At 29.5% G+C, this 25,502-nt stretch overlaps 1 protein-coding gene across 4 annotated transcripts; it reads left to right on the top strand.

Annotated features, from left to right (window-relative positions):
• Window positions 1-15,774: 15,774 nt before the first annotated feature.
• Window positions 15,775-20,302, top strand: LOC109796968 (18S pre-ribosomal assembly protein gar2-like protein). Of its 4 annotated transcripts, XM_020356842.3 has the most exons (6): window positions 15,775-15,917; window positions 16,561-16,624; window positions 17,902-18,032; window positions 18,448-19,277; window positions 19,348-19,778; window positions 19,876-20,302. In XM_020356842.3, exons 3-6 carry the CDS (start codon window positions 18,023-18,025, stop codon window positions 19,982-19,984), a joined length of 1,380 nt encoding a protein of 459 aa, XP_020212431.1. In that variant the 5' UTR covers window positions 15,775-15,917; window positions 16,561-16,624; window positions 17,902-18,022; the 3' UTR covers window positions 19,985-20,302. The 4 variants fall into 4 exon arrangements, with proteins under 4 accessions (XP_020212431.1, XP_020212432.1, XP_020212434.1 ...); XM_020356843.2 differs by lacking the exon at window positions 16,561-16,624; XM_020356845.3 differs by lacking the exons at window positions 15,775-15,917; window positions 16,561-16,624 and adding an exon at window positions 16,709-16,731.
• Window positions 20,303-25,502: the final 5,200 nt, after the last annotated feature.

Genomic DNA, 25,502 nt, shown 5'->3' with positions numbered 1-25,502 from the left:
CTAATTAGTATGGGTTTGAGGTTTGGGAGCTTATTTAGTTAAGTTGATTTAAATGCTTGAAAACAAGCCGTATTTAGGCTTTACTATACTTGATAATTTTATTTTCAATAAATAAAAAAATGTTAATTAGGCAATGCTAGCTGTATTAAAATAATTAAAATATATAAGTTTGTGAGACAATGTTAAATAATTAAATTATAGACAATGTTAAATAATTAAATTATAGACAATGTTAAAAATTTAAATTACAAATTTGAATTCAATTCAGTTAGTAATAATTAAATGAATATTTTAATTATTACTATTTTAATTTTTATTGTGTTGACATGGTTAATTAAATGTATATACTATATTGTTTATTTTATATATGGGTTTAACTGAGCAAAATTATATGCTTAGTTATCTCAAATTGTTCTATTATAATTGTTAGGAATATTGATTGATTGTGAGTGAATTTTAGTTTCCCGTTTGAGATTGAATATAGTGGTTACATAATTAATGTATAATCATTGTATTCAATCTTGAATTATTTGTTTGGATAGTTTGAAAAGATATATGTGTGTGTGTTAAATCTCATTTTAAATTTGATAAGATTTTGATTGACCACATTTTTTATTTTTCTCTTGTTGCATACTTGACTATGGTGAATTTGATGTTACCACTATCATTTTGTGTATTTAAAGACCAATGTGAATAATGCCAAAATTTTGTCAAATTTAATATATATGAGACTTTACTTTTATGTATTAATCAAGTATAAAGAGTTAACTTTCTAAATGGGTAGGATCACACCTTATATTAAAACGGGAGGTTGGCATAATTTATGCCATACAAATACAGTGATGAATTAAAATGGAATGAATTGTTTATGCTTAAGTGTTGAATATGAGAATAGAGTAGAAGAGTTTCTTCAGTTTGTACAAAAGAGTGTTATAGACAATAGTGGAAGGTTCTACTATCCTTGTGTGAATTGTTTCAATTTGCAAAGGTAGACGATAGATATTACAAGAGCATGTTTAGTGTGATGAGTCTCTCAAAAGCTACATAGTATGGGCATGACATGGTGAATTGTTAGACATGCAATGCATATAAGTTTGTCAAATACAAAGAAAAAAACAAGTCGATTTAGAAATGGATGATCAACTTGAGGACATGATTCATAATGTTGGACCTAATTCTTCCAAATGTGCACCTTGTATGATAATTTGTGCAGTGATGGTGAGAAACCTTTGTATCCAAATTACGTTAATTTTACATGGTTATTTGTAGTATTAAGATTGTTCAATCTTAAGGCAAAAACTGGATAGACTGATAAAACTTCACAAAATTATTTGAGTTGCTGAGTGACATGTTTCTCGAAGGTAACACATTGTCGACATATAATTATGATGCAAAAAATATATTGTGTCTGATGGGTATGGAGTGTACAAAAATTCATACATGTCCCAACAATTGCATTTTTGTATAGAAAAGAGTTTGTTAGCTCACATAAGTATGCGTAGTGTGGGGTATCATGATACAAACTAAATTAAGGAAAGTCCTTATACGAAGATGTTGTGGTATCTCCATATTGTTATAAGATTGAAGCATTTATTTGCTAAAGGTCATGATGCCAAAAACATTAGGTGGCATGTAGATAATCGGAAAAAAAAATGAACATTTGAGGCATTTGACTAATTCTTTGCAATGAAAAAAATAGATTTCATGTTTCCAGATTTCGATAATGATCCAAGAAATCTTAGGCTTGGACTCGCTATATGGAATGAATCCATATGGTAACCTAAGCAATTAACATAGTTCATGGCCTGTTTTGCTAGTGATTACAACCTACCTCCATGGTTGTGCTTGAAATGTAATTATGTGATGTTATCCATAATGATTTTGAGCCCAAGACAACCATGAAACAATATTGATACTTGAGCCCCTATGCCCAATATAGAGGTTCAGATAGTGGGTAGGCCTTGGGTACTTTTATTCTATGGTCAAGCAGGTTAACTAAGGCCCATGTGCTTAAGGTAATCAATGTTTCAATTTACTATTATTTGTATTATATGATGTTTATGTTGCTTGTGGAAAAGGGAAAGTTGTTGCTACTTCACGTGCAATACCTTTTAAGCTTTCACCAATCCATCAAATGTATCGGCATCAATTGATCTTAGGAGGCATGACGTACAAATAGTCATGCCTCCTAAGTATGTACTGTTTAATAAGTAGCTATAAACTCATTCTCATTAAGTTTCACTATAAGAATATAATGGTATTTTTAACCGTGATTTTAAGTCTAGGTCATAAATTATTGTAAAAAAATTGTCATATAAAGACATATATCTTATAGTGACACACTAATTATCATTAAAAATTACTTTTAACTATATTATAGGTATAATATATGTTGATATATCGTTAAAAAGTGTAAGTGTAAACTATAATGACACAAAATATGTTGATGAATCTCATTCAAAATCAACATTAAAATTATGTATGGATATATGTCAAATATATATATATATATATATATATATATATATATATATATTGTAAGTATAGTTATACTTTTTATATATTACTGTATGTAATATTTTTTTTAAGTAAATTGAACTTATTTTATAGAGTAAAAATACATTTAATTTTATATATTATCTGCTTGATATTTGAGTTGCTGAAATGTTTGTACATTATTAGTATTTAATAACTGAGTTGCTGAAATCTTTGTAAATTATTAGTATTTAATAATTTTAAAGAATGAAAAGGTAAATAATGTTATTTATATATACTGTGAAAGTGACATTGAAACAATACATTCAATTAAGGATGTGGACTAACAAGTGTCAATTTGAATTAGCTCCCCATCATTAAGAGCAATGCATCGACTAGCAAGCAACAACTTAAATAAGGATGTGAACTAGAGATGAGACTTCAATCTGATAATAATTATAATAAAAATGTGGTCGATATTGGTATTCCATCACCATTTCCTTTTCTGCATAAATTGTCTGTTTAACAACGAAAGAATGGTTCAACCAATCAATAAAATTAGAAGGCATTTAAAATTAGTTAGTTGTAAACACTCGAGTAGTTTGGCAGCATATCATAAACTTTTCTTTCCCGTACAAGTTCATTTGTTAGAAGCACATACTATTCATCTTCATTAATTAATGCAATTAACTAAATCCATTTGATTATTTCTTAATTTTGCGACCCATTTCCCATATATATTTCTTTTTCTTATCATGTTATGAAGGAAAATAAAATTTTAATAACAAAACCAAGTAAAGAAGATCTATATAAATAATAACTGATTTTATTATTGTTAATTATTTTCAAAATTTTACATTTCATAGCATAAAAGGCTACATTCATAGTTTTGAGTTATTCAGTAAGGTCAAAATGTTATTACCTATTACTTGAATGGTGTGTTTGGATGAGGAATTTTATAAATTCAAGAAATTTTAAATTCTTGGTATTTGAATTATTTTGATTTCAAATTCTATCATTCTTAAAATATTTTGTTTGGATAAATCAATTCAAATTTATCAAATTTTAAATTATTAGGTTGGATATGATAATTTGATTCCACCATGATGAAATTGATTTTAAAAATATATTTATGTGTTGAAAATTTTAAATTAAATTTTATAAAAAAAATATTAGCTAATTTTTAAATATTTAATAATTTTAAAATTTAGTATATAAGAGATAAGATAAAATATATAAGTAAAATAAGAAGAAAAAGAATATAAGGAATTTTAAATTCTTACTTTTTTGGGAGAATTTGAAATTCTACTATTTCAAAAAATTTCACAAATGCTTGAATTTCAAATTCCTTATAAATTTTTCATCCAAACAAAGTATTTTGCCTCAAAAGATTTGAAATTCTTTAGATAAATGAATTACTCTATTTAAATTTCCCATCCAAGCACACTATAAGCATGTTTGAATTTTACGTTATAATTCTTTAAATCATGGATTATGTAAAAAAATTCTCAAGCCTATAATAAGTGTTTGTGTAAGAAAAAAAAACTTAAAATAATTGTCATTTTAGTTTTTAATATAATATTATTTTATTATCTGTACTTGTATTACATATCATTTCAGATAAAAATTAATAATAAATTTAATTTCATAAAATTATTTTTTTCATTTATTTATTATTTTTTAATTTATATAAAATTTTAAAACCGACACTTATTCTTTTATTAATAACCATGTTATTGATATAAATATCAAGAGTTATCCTTTTTTTTATTATTTACATTTAATTCGATTTTAGACCGGTTATCATTTAAGTTTATTTTTTTGTGTTTTTTTTTAGGTGTTATTCTTTTGTGTTAGTTATTATAAACTATAAGAAATCCTCTGTTATGCATTTTCTTTGAAATACATGTAAAATCCTTTATTATCATTATGGTTGTGGTTTGTTATTTATGGTTGTGTATGGAGGAGGAGTTTCAAATTTTCAAGTAATTTTTATTTTAAAATTTAAATTATTTTGATTTAAACTTTTTTTATTGATTAAATGTTTTGTTTGGATCAATCAAATAAATTTTTTAAAATTTTAAATTCTTTCTCTCTCTATTATCTTTTATAAACAAAAAAAAACTAATTTTATACATATATTAAGAAATCAATTGATTGCATTAATTTTTTTTAATCATAATATTTTTTTTTATAAATTGTGCTTATTATAAATGCTAAAAAAGTGGTGCATTCAACCAAATGGTCATGCATTAATAGTATGTTTAGATAAAAAAATTTAGAAATTAAAAGAATTTAAAATTCTTAGAATTTAAATTATTTTGATTATAAGTCAATTAATTTTTTTTTAAATTATAAACTCTTAGTTTGGATAGAAAAATTTAATTTTCACTACGGGTAAACTTGATTATGTATATATATTTCAAAATATACTAAAATATGAACATTTTGATTATCTTAAAATTGTTATTCAATTTTAACAAAGTTTGATATAAACATACAATATGATATGAAGTTATAATTCAATATTTAGATTGACAAAATTTACATTTAATATAAAGTTATTGAACAATTTAATAGTTGGTAAAAGTTATACCAATGTCGTTTGAACTTTTCTCATATATATATATATATATATATATATATATATATATATATATATATATATGTATTGCAATTTTAAGATTAAATTTTATGAAATTAAATATTATCTAATTTTAATATGTTTAATATTTTAAAAATAATATTAGATAATATTTAATAATTTAATAAATAATTTAAATATTTAATAATTAAAAATTATTGATAATTTTTATGTCTATTTTGAAAGAGATGACAATGAGGTAGGAGAAAATTGAAGAAAATTTAAAAAATTTTAATTTGTTGGGAACTTGAAATTCTACAATTTAAAAAAATTTCATAAATACTTGAATTTCAAGTTCTTTGTAAATTTTCAATCTAAATAAAACACTTCACTACAAAAGCATTTGAATTTTTTTAAAAATTGAATTCATTAAAATCTCCATCTAAAGAAGATGAAATTTGCTTATATTTAAGAACAAAAATGCATGTTTTTTTGGTTATAAAAGAGAATAAAAAGAATTATTCAAATGGAACAATTTAATTTCCACTATTTGCAAAATGACCACTAGTCATTTTTTAAAAAATATTTAATAATTTAAAATAATTTTAATATTAGATTATTTAACACTGTGTGGTTTAAGTATTTTATATTAATTATATGTGATTAAATGTTGTTGTGTTGTTATGGAGGTTGTTGTAGAGCTTTGAGGGTTTTAGGACCTTGAGAGTTAGATTGTCTTTGAGATAATTTCAAATTGGGTCAAGTTGGTTTAGTTTAAGAAATGATATATAAGATTTTTCTTAAGATATGAATCTCATAAGTTTCTATTTTAAGAAAAATTAGAGAGAAGTTCTTTAGAGCCAAACTTTTTTCTTCCTTTTCTTCCTACTAAGACTTGATTTCAATCCTTCCCTATAGTTGATCCAACGTGACTAGCTAGGAGATCCAAGTTTGTGGGGCTGAAGATCTTGAGTTGGAGGTCTTGCGGAGTTTTTTTCTTCCTCTTCTCTTCTTCTTGCTATGGAGTAATTTGAGGTAAAGGAAGCTTTGTGTTTGAATTTTTGTTGAATTGTGATGGAGAATAGTTGCTTAGATTCATCAATTGTGGGTTGATTGATTGAATTCTAAGGAGATGTTGAGTTGTTGAGTTTTGGGTCATTGAAGGTGGCTTTGAGTAAAATAGGATGATTATTGTATTTTGATAAAGGCATGTTATTTTTTTTTTTTTATGGAAATGAGTCCTACATGTTTCATTTATGTTGTATTACTAGTTGCATGTTGGTTTTGTCTAGATTTTAGGTGGATTTAGGCAATTTGAGTTTCTGCCAAGTGGAAAAATTGTCATGGTGTCAAGTGTGGCTTAAAGTTAGGGGTTCTTAGTCTCTTGACGTCAACCGTGAGGAAAGAAAATTGTCTTTGTTTGAATTGATGTTGGGCACCAAACTAGTGACGTTGGGTGTGAGTTAGGTAGAGACCCAATGTTTGATTGTGGGCGAAACAAAAAGCCCCCTGCCTCAATGGCGTTGGGCGTCCAAGGGATGGTGTCGGGCACGAGTTGCATGATTTTTAATGTGATGTTTTGTTACATGTTTGAGGGGTGATGATTTGGATATATGATGAATGTTATATGTAGATGATTCATTATGCATTGAGTTGAGATAATGTATAATGGTATTGATGTTGCTCAGTCGTAAGTTAGTAGATGATTAAGTTGTAAAGTTGTATGGTGTTATAGTTGATCAAATTGTTAAATTGTTATACATGTGGTGTAGATAAATATATTTATTGAGATACATAAAAAAAACATTGGAGGAGAATAAAAGTTGTGTTAGATATTAAAATATCTCATTGTGTTGATATAAGTCGTGATACTTCGAAAGTCCAAGTTGAGAATCTTTCAGTAAGTTGACTTTTGGATGGGTAGTTGTTTTAAGTTGTCTCATCTAGATTTTATGTGGAATTCGTATATGTGCAAGGTCAAGACATACATGTATAAAGTAACTAATCAAGTAAGGTACAAGGTCAGAGACTTAATCTCTAACTCAATACTAGAAGGACATAATATTTGAAGGGTGGTTAGTGAACTAATCCTATAAGAGACTTAGTGTTGCAAACTAATGTCGTGGCAGGTTCATACCCAAATTTAAGTTGTATACCTAGCATTTTATGAGGGCTAGCATTGTTTATACTTGACCTGATTGTGATAAGTTAAACATTATGGTTAGATAAGGTCTAGGGTTGTATCTAGGAATTTCAGGGTCTTAGGAAAAAATTAAGATAGGGGCCTAGGTTAATATAACCTAATAATTTTTATGTTATTTTTATGGCTTTTTGAGCTACAAATTTATTTATTAAAGTTTTATAATCAAGTAATTCTAACATTTCACTCTCAATAGATAATATAGCTAACTCATTCAATCTATCTTGTAGCATAGTTGATCTTAAATATGATTTAATCAAATTTAATTTTGAAAAACTTCTTTCAGCAGTCGTAATAGTTATAGGTAATGTTAATAATATTCTATAAGCAATGTATGTATTTGGAAAAGAACATGATCTTTTTATATAGTTCAATATTTTTAATGGTGTGTTAATTTCATTTGTTAGAATTTCTTTCAATAACTTTAATTCTGGAAACAAATCAAGACCATCAATACTAGAATGGTCCTTAAAACTCAAAATCTTTTCATGATTGATACAATATTTTTTCAATTCATCTTCCCCTAAACTTTAAAATTTATTTGAATCAAATAAAAAACCAAACATGTTTTCATATTCTAAAAATTGTTCAAATCGATTCTCGATAGAAGAAATAAATTGATCTAATATATACAAAAAAATAATCAATGCAAAAAGAATCTTCAGCAAAATGAACTACCTCTTAAATGTTTTCATTATCAGTATTTTGCTATACTATATTAATATTATTTGAGATTTCTAGTGGAGAATTTTCTGTCATATTTGTATTTGTTGAACTAGTTGTAACATCTTTCTTATGAATAGTAACAAATTTATGAAGAACACCTTGTTGAGATTGAATTAATTTTTCAATTCTTCTCTTTCTTTCAACTTTTCAAATCCAGATACATACTTTCTATTTGACATATTTTACTGATTGGCTAAAATAAAATAATAAGAAACTTAATTTTTAAAATTAAAAGAAGATAAAAATGAAACAATAAAACCTGGAAAATGAAAAATTATATCTGTAAATGAAAATTTTCTTTAAGCTATGGGTATGCACTGTCGTAGCTATGAGTATCCAAAATCAAAACCGTAGAGACAATCACTTTGCGTGCACCTACAATGATAAACAATAAAAAAAAATGAGATCTAAAAATTGTAATTTGTAAATAAAAGTACTGTAAATTATTTTTTCTCATGCATTAATAATTAATTTACAATGTTTTAGAAGGGTTTGATCTTGGCTTTTCAAAGACACGCAGGAAATCATGGAAAGAAGAAATCTTGTCATGATGACAAACTTCAATTTCTATAAAGGAGAATATGTGGTACTAATCCTCGGGATGACCCATGACAAATTCACAATGCAATATCATGCAAGAAGTACACTACAATGGATTGTCATTGGTGATAACTAAGAAAATGCATTGATGTAATTGAACCAGCACCCAGAATTATACTAACTTAGTAGTTTAAAGGATCTTATAGAGTAGGAATCAACCAAGAAAAAAGGCAGAGTATGACCGTATTGCTCCTAATCAAGCTCTCAAATTAGACGAGAAGAAGGAATTGAGAATGAGAATGAAGAGAGAATAAGAAAGATATAGACTAGAGAGAAAACAAAGAGATTGAAAATCTCTTATCTGTAAAAGACAAAAGTAAGTAGTAGTAACTGTTGAGTGTTGAGTGACTTTTCATTTACAAAAACTAATAAATAGGTTGTGGTCTTTTAAGTAATTTTAATGATAAGAAAATAAGAGATATAAAAAATGTAAGATATGTGTCTTATAAAGGGCCTTATCTCAAATATTATTATTTTTTTAAAAAGTAATTTATATTAATAATACTACTATAAAAAGAATTTGGAGGTCTTATAAATTTGGGGCTCTAAGCATTAGCCTTAATTAACTTATTGAATGTCTGACCCTGATAAGGTCTAGTCACTTAAACCGTTTACCTTTGTTGTAAGGAGATCTTCGTAGTTGATATGCATGATGGCAAATGAGTTGTTTATTGTTATTTATGTTGAGCATGTTGATTGAATTGAAGTTGATAAGTTGTGTTGTGTAGCTAGTTGCATGTGTTGTATTGATGATGAATTGAAGTTGTGTTATGAGATAATTACTACCCATTTATGTTGTTATGTTATCACTTGATATTGTTGTTCTATGTTGATTATTTTCATAAACTTATCCTTTCTTTTCTTTATAGTTGGAGCTGCAATGATCATATTTTGTATGTGAGTTAGACAAAATTAGCAGGATGACTTGACTAGCTAGGAGAGGGTCATGTTGTTGATGGCCCAATTTTGATAGTGCTACTCTGATGTAGTATTTTGTTATATGTTTTTTCAAGTGATTAGGGCCATTTGTGTACAATTATGTAGGTGATATAAATTATATATGTGTACAAGATATGTATATAATCCCATAAGGGAATTTATGATTTTAAATTGTTTAAATTACTATCCTATGTATGCATGAATGATTAGGTAATTGTTGCATGATAATCCTAAATTAGTTGATATTATTGTTTAAATCTTCCACTATATAGTAGATGAGTTATAGTAAGTATAATAATCTGTCGAATTGTTAGAGATAATATTTAGTAATTTAAAATAAGTGTTATATACGTTAGATAAAAAAGAAAAAAATAAGCAAGAAAAATTTTAAATTCTATTTTTTTTAAAAGATTTTAAATTTTATAAATTTAAAATAATCAAAATATTTTCATAAATTACTAAAATTTCAATTTATTTTTAAATTTTCTATCTTACAAAATATTTTACTCCAGTATATTTTAAATTCAAAAAAATTACAAAATTTCTTATCATAACACAGCAATAATATACCGCCATTCTTGGTCTGTATGGTAATTGTTGAAAATCAATATCACGAGAAAATAAGTTCAATGTTGGTATGATAAAAAAAAAAACTAATAATATATTTTTCTCTTTCTTACTCTTTCTTAGGTACGGTCTCTTTGGCTTTGTTTCCACGGAAGAAAACTAGAGAGCTGAATTTTATTTTATTTTATATTTATTTATTTAATAAATTATTTTATTATCAGAATCTTTCTGAATTCTGGTTGAAAAATAATAGGATTATTTTTAAGAATGTTTCTTTTCATAGGGTTAAGCCTTTTATAGTATGTACCAAAAAAAAACTTTATATATTAAAAAAACTATTTGATAGCATTATTAATGTTTACTTATAATTAGAAAATATATCTTATACCTGTTTTGGGTACTATATTTTTTATTATTAAAATAAAAATAAACAGCATTAACTAAATAGATTATCAAGTTTAATAAATGAACACTTTTAAGTTTTAATAATTTTTATGAATAATAAATTTATTATATAGTTTGACTTATATATATGTAAGTCCCGTTCTTCTTCTTCCTTTTTCCTTTTAACACTCTCATTTTCTATTCTCTTACCCTATAACTCCTGAGTGTCCTTGTGGTGTTGTTATGGTTGAAGGTGCTGAGTAGAGGCGTGAGGAGCCAGTTGAAAGCCCGAATCTTCTTCCTCTTCTTCTCTCTCTTCGTCGAAGCTCATATTCTTCTTTTATAAGGTAAGGGAAGCTAGATTGTCTGTTGTTTGATTGTAAATGAGTTTAGGAACTCAAATGATGCTTGAATTCGGAGGATTCATGGTTGGATTGAAGAGTTTCTAATTTTTCGGGGTTTTGGGAAAAATGAGGTTTTTGATAATTTTGATGCCTTGAGAAGTTGCATGTTGAATCTGAGGTTGTTTCTGAGTTGTATGAAGTCTATGCATTTCATTTCATGGATTGCATGTGTTGAGTTGGCTGATTTTCAGGTTTTTGGTTGAAATTTTCGAAGTTGTGAGGGTTGCTGTTTGAGTTCACGCCGGGCGTAGTTCTTGGCGTCGGGTGTGTGTTCATCAGGGAACTCCATTGTCCAAGCACACCGGACGCGAGGTTGGTTGCGTGGGCGAGGTTGGGAATGAAAGTCTCTGGATGAATCACGCCGGGCATGGGGAGAATCGCGCCAGGTGTGATATAAGATAGTGGCTCAAAATTTTGAGTTATTGATATGGCATCGGGCGTGATTTGAACACGCCGGGCGTAGAGACTCCTTGGGGGTCTCTACTTGGGGTGGTGCCTGGCGCAAAATAAGCGCGTCAGGCGTGAGACCCTGGTGAGGTCTCTGCCTAAGTTGCGCCAAGCGCGATTTTGGCATGCCGGGCTTGGGAGACTCCTGGAAGTCTCTGCCTCCCAACACGCTGGGCGTGATGATGATATGCCGGGCGTGGAAGAGCTTTAGAGCTCTAAGGTTGGGTTCAGGGCGGGCGCGAGTTTACTTGTGCCGGGCGTGAAGGTGTTTGATTCTATGACTCAGAAAATGTTGAATATTGTGATATGATGAGAAGATGTAGTTGTGTGATGAAAGTTATATGTGGTACTATGTGTTGAAAGATATTATTTTATGATGATTGAGTTGTAGATTATGAGTTAAGCCGTTAAGCTGTTGAGTTGATCATGCTGTTTAAGTTGTTGAGTTGAACTGTGCTGTTGAGTTGTAAGATGATTAAGCTGTGATGATGAGTTGTTGATCACTAGGACTAGGGGAGATATTTTCGAAGTTGTTTATCCCATTGTGTGGATTGAGATAGCTGTGGTGCTCAGAGAGCCCAATTTGTTGAAAACCCTCCTTGGGAAGTTGTCCCTTGGAGTGGACGTTGTGCTGTTCTCCTCTAGGACTTAGTTGGTCCCGTGTGTGGGAAAGGTCGAGGCACACGTGTACAAAGCGACCACAGTATATGGGCCAGGTCGAGCTATACCGATTACAAGCGGCCAATTTGAGTAAAGTACGAAGTCGGAAACTTAGTTCCTAACCGAGTATCGGAGGGTTGTAGTATTTGGAGGATAGTCGGTAGGCTAATCCCATAGGTGGGTTAGTTGAGCTAGCTAATGTCGTGGTAGGCCTAAACCCAGCTGTTCTATACTGACATAGTACTATACTTCCTTGTTTAAGTGGCAAAGTTTGAGAAATCGTTATCGTGCTGTGGATTGGTATCCAAATTTGTTGTTTACCTAGCAAGCCCAAAAAAGTTCTTTGTTGTCGGTTCAGTAAGACCTAACCACTTAAACTGCTCACCCATGTTGTAGCAGATCTTCGAGTTGAAATGCGTGATGATGCATAAGCTGTTGATGTGTTTAATTGATGTTGATATGAGTTGTATATGTGCTGTTGTGTTGTGAAGCTGTGATTGAGTTGTGTGTTGTTATGTGTTGTATGTTGAACCTGTTGAGAATGATGATGGTGCTATTAAGTTGAAGGCTACTTATATATATACCTATATGTTGGTTATTTTTACTAGCTTACCCTTGCATGTTTCCATGTGATTTGGACTGTAATGATCATATTATGTATGAGAGTAGAGCAGGGATAGGCTGGAGAGTAGTAACAGGGCCGCAGGTGGTGGCTGGAGCTGATTTTGTGTATGCTATCTCAGTGTAGCATTTTGTTAGTATTAGATATATTCTGACTTGTTGAGCCTCAGGCTGGATATACGTATATATTCTTTTTGTATGTGTAGTCTACTTTTGTGTGGTGTTGTTCTGCAAGGTAACAGTCATTACAATATATATATATATATATATATATATATATATATATATATAATATAATATAAGACATTAATTATATTGATGAAATTTAATATTATAAAAAATTCTATTAAAATGTGTTGTTTTTACATTGTACATATAATTTAACAATATATTATTTATTATGTATGATAAAATTTTTAATTTTTGAAATAATTATTTTTTAAACTTATATACATTATTATTTTTTAATTAATTGATGGTCTAAAAATACAATAAAATTGTATCTATAACTATTATATTATATCTACTTTTCATGTGCACAATTTGTTTTATAACATTTTTACTCTTTTAATTATATTTGTCTGTTAAGTGTTAACTAATAAAATTAGAAAACAAAATATTATAGTGAAGTTTGTAACTGTACTTCACTTCACTCGTAACAATACACTTTCGTGCTTTGCGGTTTTTTCGGGACAAACTTAGTAACTGTTTTAATTTTTAATCTTTTTTTATTTTATTTTTATTTTTAAATGTAAAATTACAAAATATTTTTTTAATTAAAAATAAAAAAGGATGAGGATAGAAACGTAACTCACTTCTTAAATCTATACCTTTTATCAATTTGTTGTAACCGTTTTCTGTCTATATTTTTTAACCAATTGTACCTCTTAATTTTTAAATAATAAAATTAGAAGTTATTTGTAATAAAAAATTAAATTATCAATATTTTTATATTTTAATTACTTTTATTTTTTGTTAGAACAAATCAAAAAATAAAAAATTAAAATTCTAGTAGCATCTTTGCATGCTCTTTTCATTTATCTTTATATTAGTTATTTGGAATATTTCATATAGGATACAAGAAATATTTTTAAAAAGTTGGATAAAATTATCTTCTTTGGTTATAACTTGTGCATGAGTTTACCTTAATATGTCTGAGTATGCATGTTGTCCCTCTTATTTTAATTTTTTATTTCTATTATAAATTTTAAACTAATATTTTATCATGTGTAATATATAAATTAAATATTTATCATATATAACTAAAATTTATAATAAATTATATACACAAATAAATATTATACTTGAATATATAAATCATATTTAAAATTTATAAATAAAAAATTTAAATTTAAACATATATATATATATATATATTATATTTTAGATTTATGTTAAATAATTTATATTTAGTTAGTGATAACAAATATTTTAACCTGTCTAATGTAATATATGTTTATTATATATAGTCAAAATTTTGGAATAAATTATATATAAATTAATACTATAATTTAATATATTCATTATATTTAAAATTTATATAAATAGGTATTTTTAAACATATAAATTATATTTTAAATTTATGATAAAAAAATTATATTATAAAAAATTATTTTTGTTTATTGATAATTTGTTTTTAAATATCAGCCCTTAACTCCTATATATTAAACATAAATTTCTATCTTTTATAAGAATATTTTTATCTTTTTTCAAATGAGAAGGTTTGTACAAAGTTATTTGTAGGGAACTAGAGGATTTTTAGAATTTTTTTTAATTTATTTTCTAATTTAAATTTTATTTATCATAATTATTTATGAATTATATTTTAATATTTTAAAATAAATCATAAATAAATAAAAATAATATTATGCTATAATATAAATTATTTATCATAAATCTAAAATATAATTTATACCTTTAAAAATATTTATTTATACAAATTTTAAATATGATTTATATATTGAAATATAATATTTATTTATATATTTAATTTATTATAAATTTTTATCACATATAATAAATATTTAGCTCGTGTATTACGCAGACTAAAATATTAGTTAATATTTAATTTATAAATAATTATAATAAATAAAAATTAAATTAGATTAAAAATTAAAAAAGCTCCTATAAAACATTTCATTGAAGAAAAACTCATAAAAATATTTGATAAATAAAAAATAAATTAGATAAAAAATAAAAAAACCTAAAAATTCGTTAAAATTCTTGTTTAATATAACAGGTTGATGAATTAATTTTAATAATAATAATAATAGTGTAAATTATTTTTTATCATATAAATAAAAAAATTGTATGTATATTTAAAAATATAATTATTGATTTATTTAAAATTAAGTTTATTAATTTATTTAACGTTATTAATATAAAATATATTTTTAAATAAATTAATAGAACAAATCAAACTTTTAAAAATTTAAGGTAATAAAAAATCTATAATAAAAGATAGGCTAAATTTAAACTTTAATTTTATAAAACAAACCAAAATAGATATATTTTATTGTAATTATCTTGATCTTATAGACTAATATACTTTTTTATTATTAAAAAATAAAAATAAATATTTTATGAAATCTAAAATTGGGAAGTTCAAAAACAACCTGAAAAATTAATTAAATTAACATATTTTTATTGTTTAATTTGAATTTTATTTTTAATAAAAATACGAACTGTCTTGCTCCACTAATATATACTAAATAAAAATTAAATTTAAATTTTATAAAACATGCCAACCAATATATTAAAACCTAATATATTCACTGAAATTTGTAATATAGAATCAATATTAAATAGATTATTATAAGATATGAAAGAGAGTTTCACCAAGTATCTTAATTAAAATAGTGATTTGTGAACGTGATCCTTGCATGTCCATAGCATCCGCAAAATCCTCACCCCACGGAATCTCCTTCACGCTATAATTTTCTGAAGCCAAAGTTTGTTGGGCATTGGTGAGTGGGAAGGATGAACTATAGAAAATTTGAAACGCTTATTGGTAAGGTGGGACCCCATCTAAAGATGAAAGAAACAAAAAATAGTCAAAGTAATTAGGAAGAAAAAGAAAAAGAAATTAGGAAAAAGAAAAAAGAATGTAGCAGCGTATATATAAAGAGAGGGAAAAAACAGAAACACGTACACAGAAACAGCTCAGTTGGTACATCACACACACCCAGTTTCAGATTTGGGATACAGCTAAGTTCTTTCTCGTATAACTGTTGACTCTTCAATTACGTGAACCTGCACCATCCTACGCTGGGTCGCACCGCACGCTAACAATTTCCAACATGTCTCACCGGTGAGTTCTCTCCTCTCCGGACTCGAAGTGGCTTTTTTTGTTTCTTTATGCTTTGTTTTTGTGTTTTTAGTTTTTTTGGGTATGTTAAGGTGCAAGTCAAAGGTTTCGTCGTTTTGTGTTCGTTTTTTTATTTGGTCGATGGATCCGAGGTACCAATGTGGTCGTGTTCTTATTTTTATGAGGGTGAATTTTCTCGGGAAAATTGTGGGTGGTGGGAAAATGGTGGGTGGGGAGGGGGGAAGTTAGCGGAATCTGATAAAGATGGAGACTTTGAAGAGGAAGAATCAGTGGGAGGGGCTAAAGTTGCATATTTTTGGTGTGAAATTAAATTTTGATGGAAAGTTAGAGGTGAAAATTTAATGCTACAATATACCCTATATTGAATTTGGGTATTGGAGGGTAGGGTCGGGTCAGTGTTGCTTTGTTTCACTGTTTTTAATTCATTAATTGCAGAAGGAGAAGGTGGAGTGGAGGGTGTGATGTGTGAAGAGGGGTTGAGAGAGAGAGAGAGAGTAACAGTTGACCATTATGAATGCTATAATTACAACTCATCCATTATCTCTTAGTACTCTGTGGTGGCTTTTATTATTAGTATTAATTAATTATTTTTTATTTATATCTCTTCCTTTTTATCACCCTTAAGCATTCAAGTACGTTTACCGACATAAAGAAGAAACTCTCTTTCTCTTCGCCAGTTTTGGACTTCGGTAATTCCCTTTCTGCCTTGATTTGATCTCAGCCGTATCATTGTTTCTCTTCCATTCTCTGACTAATTGCATGGTTTTATGTTCAACCAATTTTGTTTTCTTTTGGGGTAATAAAAAATTGTTTTATTTTATTTTAATAGTTTCATCTGTGTGTGAAGTTCAGAATTTTTTTTCTGAAATTGTCTGTTCAGAATAAAAAAAATGAAGCTTTTTTGTTTAGATTTTTTTTTTTGCTGAATGTTGAGGGAATCCAATTTTCTCTTTCAGTATGAGAATAACTTTTTAGGCCTATACTATTTTATGGGGATAAGAAGGTTTTGGGATCTGAGATAGATCTCTATCGTTTTGACCGTGTTCCCTGATTTCCTTCATGCGATTCCGGTGCAAGTTTTAACTCAGCTGGGATTTTTTCACTGTACTTTTCCCTGGTTTTCTAAACTTGTTTATTCTGGTGAGTCAGATCTCAATCAGAGCAAAAGGACAAAGTATTGGTAGGGATTTTGTAGGGAGTCATCTTGTTATGTAGGCCTTGTGATTTAAAATTTCGTTTTGTAATTTTGTAGTTGAAAACTTTCGAAAAAGCTCGAAATTTTTAAACTTTTTTCTTGTCCTATTATACCTTCTGTACCGTCCTTGGATTCTACTTAGGCGAAATCTTTTACTTATAAAAAGAAAAGGTGACTAACTGGTACTTGCTTATTAGTACTTAAATATTATGATAGGCTCATGGAGGGCACTGATATTCTTAGATAAACAAAATTGATTGATATATGTATATGTTGTGTGGATATTAAAAGCTTAATATAGAATATGGTCCCCAGTTTTGCTAGTTTAATCTAAAGCTTTTTTCTTAGAAATTGTGGTAAACTCTTCAATTTCCTTTCTTATGCTCTATGATTAATTTTATAATTAGTGTCTTCTCTAGAACTGGGTTCTGTTAATTTCCTTCCTTGTATGGGAATCAGGAATATAAGGTAATAGTGACAGAATCTGTGTTTTCTTTCTACCACAATCCAAATAAATATTTTATGATTTCTTATGATTAGAAAATTGGCTCTTTTCTTTCTTTCTCTTTTTTTTACTTTTTTTTTTCTTCTTTTATTCATATTATTTTAAATTAGGTTATCTTTCGGAGCAGTAGAATAGAATCTTCTTGTTGGTGCTTGACTGCTTGGCTTTGAGTATTTGTATAGAACATTGAGTCCATTATTGCACTTATTTTCGTTATGTGCAGTTAATTTTAGTTACTTGCTAACCTGTCATTGTTATGTTTTCAGATTTTCAGATCCGTGCAGAATATTGTTTAATCAGACTAGTCTCTTTGGTTGACAGTAATGGTCAAAGTACCCATGATTGCTGCACAGAAAATTTGCCCATGAATTTATACCCCAGTTCACCATGAAATTAGGTAACAAATTGTTTATCTATAGTGCCTGCAATTGATTCTTTTACTATATCCAGTTAACTTTTGTATTTGTTTTTTGCTTGAATATGGGTTGGACTAGTATAGCTTTGGTTGACCATTTGGGCTGTAACAAGATTGTTACCCCTGAAATGGGTTCATGGCTTCATGCACATTTACTTTTTAATTTGTTAGGCCATGATTTTCAGTCCTAGTTGAGGGTACATTGTTTCTTGATCCGTTTGTTTAGCATGGGTTAAGGATATGTTCTTTGCAGTTCTTTAAAAGCCATACTAATATACTATAACTATTCTAAGCACTGGTTCTCCTTTTGATTTTTTACATGGGGTGTGTTATTGTGCCTTATGATTTTAAATTCTAACCAAACTAATTTTTTTCTGGTATGAAAATGAATGTGCAGAAGGTAAACTGGCTTTTCGACATTCAAATATTGGTCTTGAGCCTGAATCACAATCGTTTGTGTTCAATGATGATGATCAAATTTCTGCTGGATACAAATTACAAAACCAGAAAGTGAAGGAATATGAGAACGGAGTCCCTGCGTTTTTAGACAACAAAGAACAAGGTTTAGATTCATCACAATATGACAAGGATTCAGCTGCTTGTATGACTGCAAATCTTGGTTTTTCTAACAGCATGATCGGTATGAATAATGAATATGAAGCACCAGTAAGGGACTTAGTTGAGCCAGTATCTCGTTCTTCCAAGGATATAGAGTCATTTATGAAGTTTCCAAATGATATAGAATCAGTTAAAAGGTCCCTTTCTTCACCAATCTCTAATACCGCAGAGGAAAGAAAAGCAGTGGATGTATACATGGACAAAACTGTCACAGAATGTGAACCACAACTAGAAGTGTGTTACAAAGAGAGTAATTATCATGTTGTCAAGGATATCTGTGTTGATGAAGGAGCCCTTACCAAGGATAAGGTCATGTTTGTGAATACCGTCGACGACAAGGCCTACAACTTCCCTTCTGAGAGTTATGAAAGTAAAGAAAAGCATGAAGACAACACCAGTATCAATGTACTAAACCTGCCACCAACAGAGGAGTCCGATAAAGTTTCTACCAATTGTGATCAGGCCATGGATTTGATACATAAAGATGACGAAGCAACTGGAAAAATTTCTGCTAATGTCAATGAAGAGATGGTTTTACCTGAAGATAAGGTTTTGTTGCAAGATTTATTCGCCGAGGATACTGTATCTTCTGACCACAAGGATGAACAGGTATTCAACATATTATCAAATATTATCTAGGTATTTGCAGATTTCTGAAAATGATGCGTTATATTTGCAGATTTCTGATGAGCCTGAACCACACTCCCAACCAGAAGAGTCCAAAAATTCGGTTGAGGAACCAACATTGGCAAGTCCCTCGTTGGCATTGACAGATGATGAATCAAATACTGATAGCGTGCCTCTAGAGATTGAAAGCTTCCATCATCAGTTGAATCCTTCAGCTCCTGCTGAATGTGGTAAGGAGGAATGCCAAGTTGGTAGCTGCAAATGTGATGAAATTCTACAAACATTAAACAAGCCAGTAGAAGGGAAGTCCGATGATCAGGCTGTCACCAGCCACATTCATCACAACTTTGGCGAGTCAAGTTTCTCTGCCATTGGTCCCGTGTCAGGTCGAATAAGTTACTCAGGGCCGGTTCCTTATTCTGGCAGCATTTCTCTTCGATCCGACAGCAGCACTACCAGCACTCGCTCCTTTGCATTTCCAATGTAAAGTGCCAGAAAGCATTTTTAGTTAACACTTTTCATTGGCCTTTTTCTCTGCAATGCATAACTAATTTTCTGATATACTTGTTGTTGCTTGCAGACTGCAAAATGAATGGAATAGCAGCCCCGTCAGAATGGCGAAAGCTGACAGGAGGCGTTTCCGGAAGCAGTGGTGTTGGAAGGATAGCTTTCTTTGCTGTAAATTCTGAGAGATTAGTTTCCTTTTCAATAGGTTAAAATTTCATATATCATTTAAATTCTACATGAGAACCATGCTTATACATCTCCTTAGCCTTTGACTAGTGTGCAGTAGGTTTAGAATGGCTAGCCAATGTTGCTGTATGTTTGCAGGCAAAAGTAGTCGTTTTAGCTTCTGCTTGCCACCTTTTTTCTCTTTGCCTATACATGGTTTCATTGATTTTTTTATTTTATTTCAATTACAACAATTGCTAGTACATATTCAATTTGCTTCATCTTATGTATCACTATTATCTGAGAGCTTCTAAGTTAGCAAGTAGTTAGTTTAATCATTGAAGCCTCTTGATTTGGTTCTGATGAATCTTATTTAAAATGTTGCCAATTTTAATAGGGAAGAGAGGATTGAAACTTCTAATTTGCCTCCAGTTAGGTATATTTTTTAGATGGAGAGAATTTGGAACACAGATTAAGTAATTTGTTATTAATAAAGCAAAGAACATAGAAGTTGTGACAGGAGATTTCATAGACCACGTTTTAAATAGGCGGAACTTAACTCTAGTGTCATTATTATATTGAAATTTTCTCTTTATTTGATTTTGCTGCAAAATGTTTCAAATAATAAAAGATTATTGAATGAAACCTTATTTAAGCTAGATACGAGCAATGGATTTTCTCTTGACGTGGGACTTGTTAGATTTTTCGTTTGAGAGAATGCTCTCATAAGAGCAAGTATTCTAGATCATAAAATCTTAAATAAATGATTAAGATTTCTAGATCGAGATGCTTCTTATATACTCATTAAAAAATTTCGTGTTGTAATTTTGTAAATGCTTCCTATCTTATGCTTGTTTGCTTTTAAGTCTTTACAAAATCTCCATTTATTTCCCTTTAAATCTTAATGATGATGAGGTCAGATTTCTTTATATGTGTTGCACGTATTTTCATCTCATTATTATATTCGCTTGACGTCCTTTTATTTGCTTTTAGAGGCTTAGATTGGCCTTTGGATTCTATCATTATTTTTTGAGATTCCATGTATTCCTATATATTATAGATTGTACATTACATTTCTACTTATTAATTGAGGCTTGCTTTGTAGTTGAACAACATAATCTACTTAGTTTCCATCTTTAGAATTTGGAGTATGCAATTAATTACCGTATAAATTGATAAATACATGAGGAAGTATTACACGTTGGAGTGAATGTAGTTAGATGTTTATATAGTGGACCAAGCACTAAATGATGATGATGATATGGTGATGATGATGTTTTGTTTTTGCCAAAATCTGACACTATTGTACCAAAAGTCATAGTTATAAGTACTTAGTTCATTGGCATGAGTTTTTATGGTTTAGAAATAATCGTCTCTTACAAGCACGTCCTGTTGAAACAATTATAGTACTAAAATTTTGGTGAATGATTATCATTAATACCATCTGAAGTGAGGCTTATCTGAGTCAAATAAGTGTGATGGAAGAGGAAAACACAGAATTGCATCCCGATAAAAAAGGGGTTGTCTAAACAAGAGAAAAAATATATAATTGCATGAAAATTCAGCTATGCCCAATCAAAAGGTAGTTAAACAAAAGTATCGCACGATAAATTTAATTGAAACTCTAGGAATAAATATAATGTTTATAATAAGCATTGTTATTAAGCCCGAACAACGATTATTTTTAGTCGGTCTGAATTTTTTGTGTCTGCGTCTGAACCCACTGACATATGAAAAACAGCACAACCTATAAAATCATTCAACCCAAATGGTTTTAGGCAGAGTTGATGGTTATCCACTGGGTAATTAAACCAATTCATAATTAGATAGGATTCAAATTGGAACTCTTAAAATAGGCTTATAATTTGTATTTGGAATTTTGATGTGTTTGGAATTCATGTGACTCTCTAAGAATTGAACCCTTATAATGATTAATAGATTGTTAACATATATAACTATTATAGGAGAAATTAAGGATGAATTCGATAACCTAAAATCAGACATAATTGTTTAGGATTAATAAGTTATAGACTTTAGTAGATTTTATCCTAGTAAAGAGTGATCATTTTTGAACACTCATGGTGCAGTGTGGTCATCTGTCATGTACTCCTCCCTACCTTAAGGATCCAAGATTAGAATAAAGGTGGCAGACATAGTGTATAATCCTTACAAACACTATTCTGTTTTATGTAATATATGTATTTATGATAACTTCACCTAGTGGGCTAAGTTTGATTGTAAGAGAAGTGATAGGGAGAGCCCATGAAAGATGAGTACTTTAGTGAGACTCTAAGAGTGCAATTTAAATAGGCTAGAGGAAAATAATACTTGTGTAACCTAAAGAGGTCAGATGGAATAATACTTGTTAATGTCATGGTTGAGGCAAATTGCTTCCCAAGAGTAAAAAGACTTTTGTGGTATGGAATTTCTAGTGAGAGGTGAAGGTTGCCTTCCAAGAACCATGGAAGTTTTGTGGTTAAAAAGTTTTCCCTTCTGGGAGCTGAATCATTTTGTGGGTTAAACACACTTAAAGAGATGAAGAATACTTGGTTTGTCTCTCCCATAACCAAGTATAGTGGTCGTGGTTGAGACAGATTATCTCCAAGCCAAGACAAGTGTGGTGTTGTTGTTACTACAAGTTGGGGGAAGCTTTGTGTAATGAACTTCTTGAGGTTATTGGTGTAAGTCAATGGTGGTTAATTGTTGTGTTGATTAGTGAAAATCTTACAAAGAGAGCGAGGACCAGATGTATATTTAAGCTATTTATAACTAATTTTCTTCAAAACAACCATTAATAGAACAATGTTTTGAACAAAAGCAAAGTCTTCGATCAATCCTTTAACTTACTCAAAGGATTTGAAGGTTTGTTTTGAGAAAATTAACAACTATTTTAAATAAACCTTAAGATTTGTTTTGAGCCGAGGACAAATATTATTTATAAACAAACACCTTCTAAATTGATATAAGTATATCTAAATCTGTATAACACATGATTTTCAAAAAGACATAAACAAAGTAACAACTATTTTCTAGCCTCAATTTCACACTAATCAAAAGATTTGAAAGTTTGTTTTGAGAAAATTAACAACTATTCTAAATAAACCTCTAAGATTTGTTTTGAGCTAAAGACAAATATTATTTCTAAACAAACATCTTCTAAATTGATATACGTATATCCAAATCTTTATAACACATGATTTAAAAAAGACATAAACAAAGTAGCACTATTTTCTAGCCTCAATTTCACACTAATCAAAGCAAAACTCATAAAAGTAAAATGGAAGTCTCAAGCTTCATCTATCTTAGACTTAACTTCATCTACCAAATCAACTCCTGCATTGGTGTTCAACCCAAAAAACTAACAACAAAAACATAAGAGAAGTGAGGCTATATTTCACATATGTATAATCACATGAAGAATAAGGATAGTATCTCAACGCAATATGCAACATCATTCATGCCAACTCAAACATCAATAAATTATTCTCATTCAATACACCAACATTAAACATCCAATAACATTTTCAAGGACTTGTGCAGACTCATGTTCCTGATTTTATATGCATGTGATACCAATCTCTAAAATTGTTAAAGGCGTTCCAAATACGGGGTAGCCTAAAAGAACACAGATCAGATCACCATTCTCTAAGTGACACTCTTAATCCACTCTCAACTAGAAGAAAATTTATCAGGATCCAATCGAGGTATCATAGTGGTGCATGGTCACCTACAATACTCGTTAGAAGATCCGCACCAAAACACCTCCAAGGCCAAGGTAAAAGACTAAAGAGACCTTTTGCATAGATTCACTACTACCTCCAAAAGAAAGTATGCATGAATGCATGGACTCTAAACAACTTTACAAATCACAAACAAAAATAATGCATTTGTTCAACACCGATGTCATTGTGTTGCCAAACCTTTGTCTAGATTTCTCCAAAAGACCAAGCCTCTACCTAAACTTCCTCATATTATCATCATCATCGTCTTATAAAACGTCAAACATTTTAGATGTTGCACACAAGATTCTCATGTCAAACAACAACACATCTTATCTCATATATCTCATAATGTTTTCTCATCATGCACATTATGCACAAGCATCTCATATCACACATAAAGTTCTCATGCTACACATAAACATCACATATCATTATTCTCATTTACATCTTTTTACTCTTATTACTCATTAAGTCATTATTCTTACTCCTCCTCTTCTTTAGTTACTTAATTATGGTTACTATACTTGCCCTTTTCCCTCTATTGTTTTCCTTCATTATTAAGTATTATATCTCACACACCTCAACTCAACGTCATCTCATGGTTTCTCATTTCTTCATTGTCTATTTCTTTCTTACAGACACAAGAGTCAATTAAGTCTTTTATGAATTAGTAATTAGTTTCCTTATCATCTCTTACTAGTTACACCATCATATAACTTCCCCCATTACCAACTTCTTATTTAATTAAATTAAACTATCTTGATTATAAGTGAGCATGAGAGCAACAAGAGTATGCTCCCTAGAAGCACTGAGTGTGCTTCATTCTAAGTACAATTGTAGTCCCTTTACTCAGCCTAGCACGTGCATGCTTCCCCAAAGTACAAATGTAGTGCCTCTTGCATAGGCTTGCATGAGCATGCTTCCTTAAGCACGATCGTGCTTGTCAATCCATAGCCACGAAATCGCATCAGGCTTGGTTGATTCGTACGTTGTTCTTACCTTCTCTTTCTCTATTTTTGCGCATCACAAGATAAATTACTCAAAGGGTTATTCTCAATTACTCCACACTTGAATTAATTGCCTCCATTCAAACACTATGCACCAACAAATTTAAAATAAATCCAGTAACACAAAACCCTCAACCATGCATTCAACCCTAACTCTCATCTTCTAACACGCAACATGAAATAATTGTAAATCCCAAAAATTCATTGTTATACACACTCATGCAACCATTTCAATCAATTTCACTCTATTAAACACACAATTATAAACTCTAAGGAAGCTTAGATGTCATCTTACTACTCATACCCCTCATATGCACCCATAAGGTATACAATCTCACTTCCTCTCTTACCTCAAATGATAATCTATAAGGCAAGAAGCATGAATAGATTTTCCTAACTTGATCAACACCTAGTTTTGTAATTTCCTCTGGTGAATGCATGTTCTTCTCATTTTCATTCCCATTCCTCTTGCTAATTGGATTTTCTGAGATATGTTTACTGCTAACAAGACCTCAGCTAACAATATCTAAGGCAACATGCATGATCTTTACTTTACCGAGGCTACTTCACTCGTTCCTTGGGGTTCTCTTCTAAGGCTTCCTCTACATACTCTCAAGGTTTCAAAGACACATTGTGACCTAATCTATTTTCCTCCTTCTTTTAATAAGACTTCAATTCGGGTTCAAGAATCCAACCCAGAAGTTTTTCCCACAAACTTACATTTTTATCTCTATTTTATTTTAATAAAACATTCTTCACTTATAAACTTTATTAAGCCCATGATATATATAAACATTGTGAAAACA

Source organism: Cajanus cajan, chromosome 11 (genome assembly GCF_000230855.2).
Source record: "Cajanus cajan strain Asha chromosome 11, NIPB_CcT2T_4, whole genome shotgun sequence".
In the NCBI taxonomy this organism is placed as follows: domain Eukaryota; kingdom Viridiplantae; phylum Streptophyta; class Magnoliopsida; order Fabales; family Fabaceae; genus Cajanus; species Cajanus cajan.
The sequence above is the reverse complement of the archived record's forward strand: the minus strand, read 5'-3'. Positions and strand labels throughout refer to the sequence as shown.

Excerpts from the sequence above, each read along its gene's own strand:
- LOC109796968 (XM_020356843.2), top strand. Across the intron at positions 19,278-19,347 it reads CTGACCACAAGGATGAACAG|ATTTCTGATGAGCCTGAACC; the intron begins GTATTCAACATA and ends TTATATTTGCAG. Across the intron at positions 19,779-19,875 it reads CGCTCCTTTGCATTTCCAAT|ACTGCAAAATGAATGGAATA; the intron begins GTAAAGTGCCAG and ends TGTTGCTTGCAG.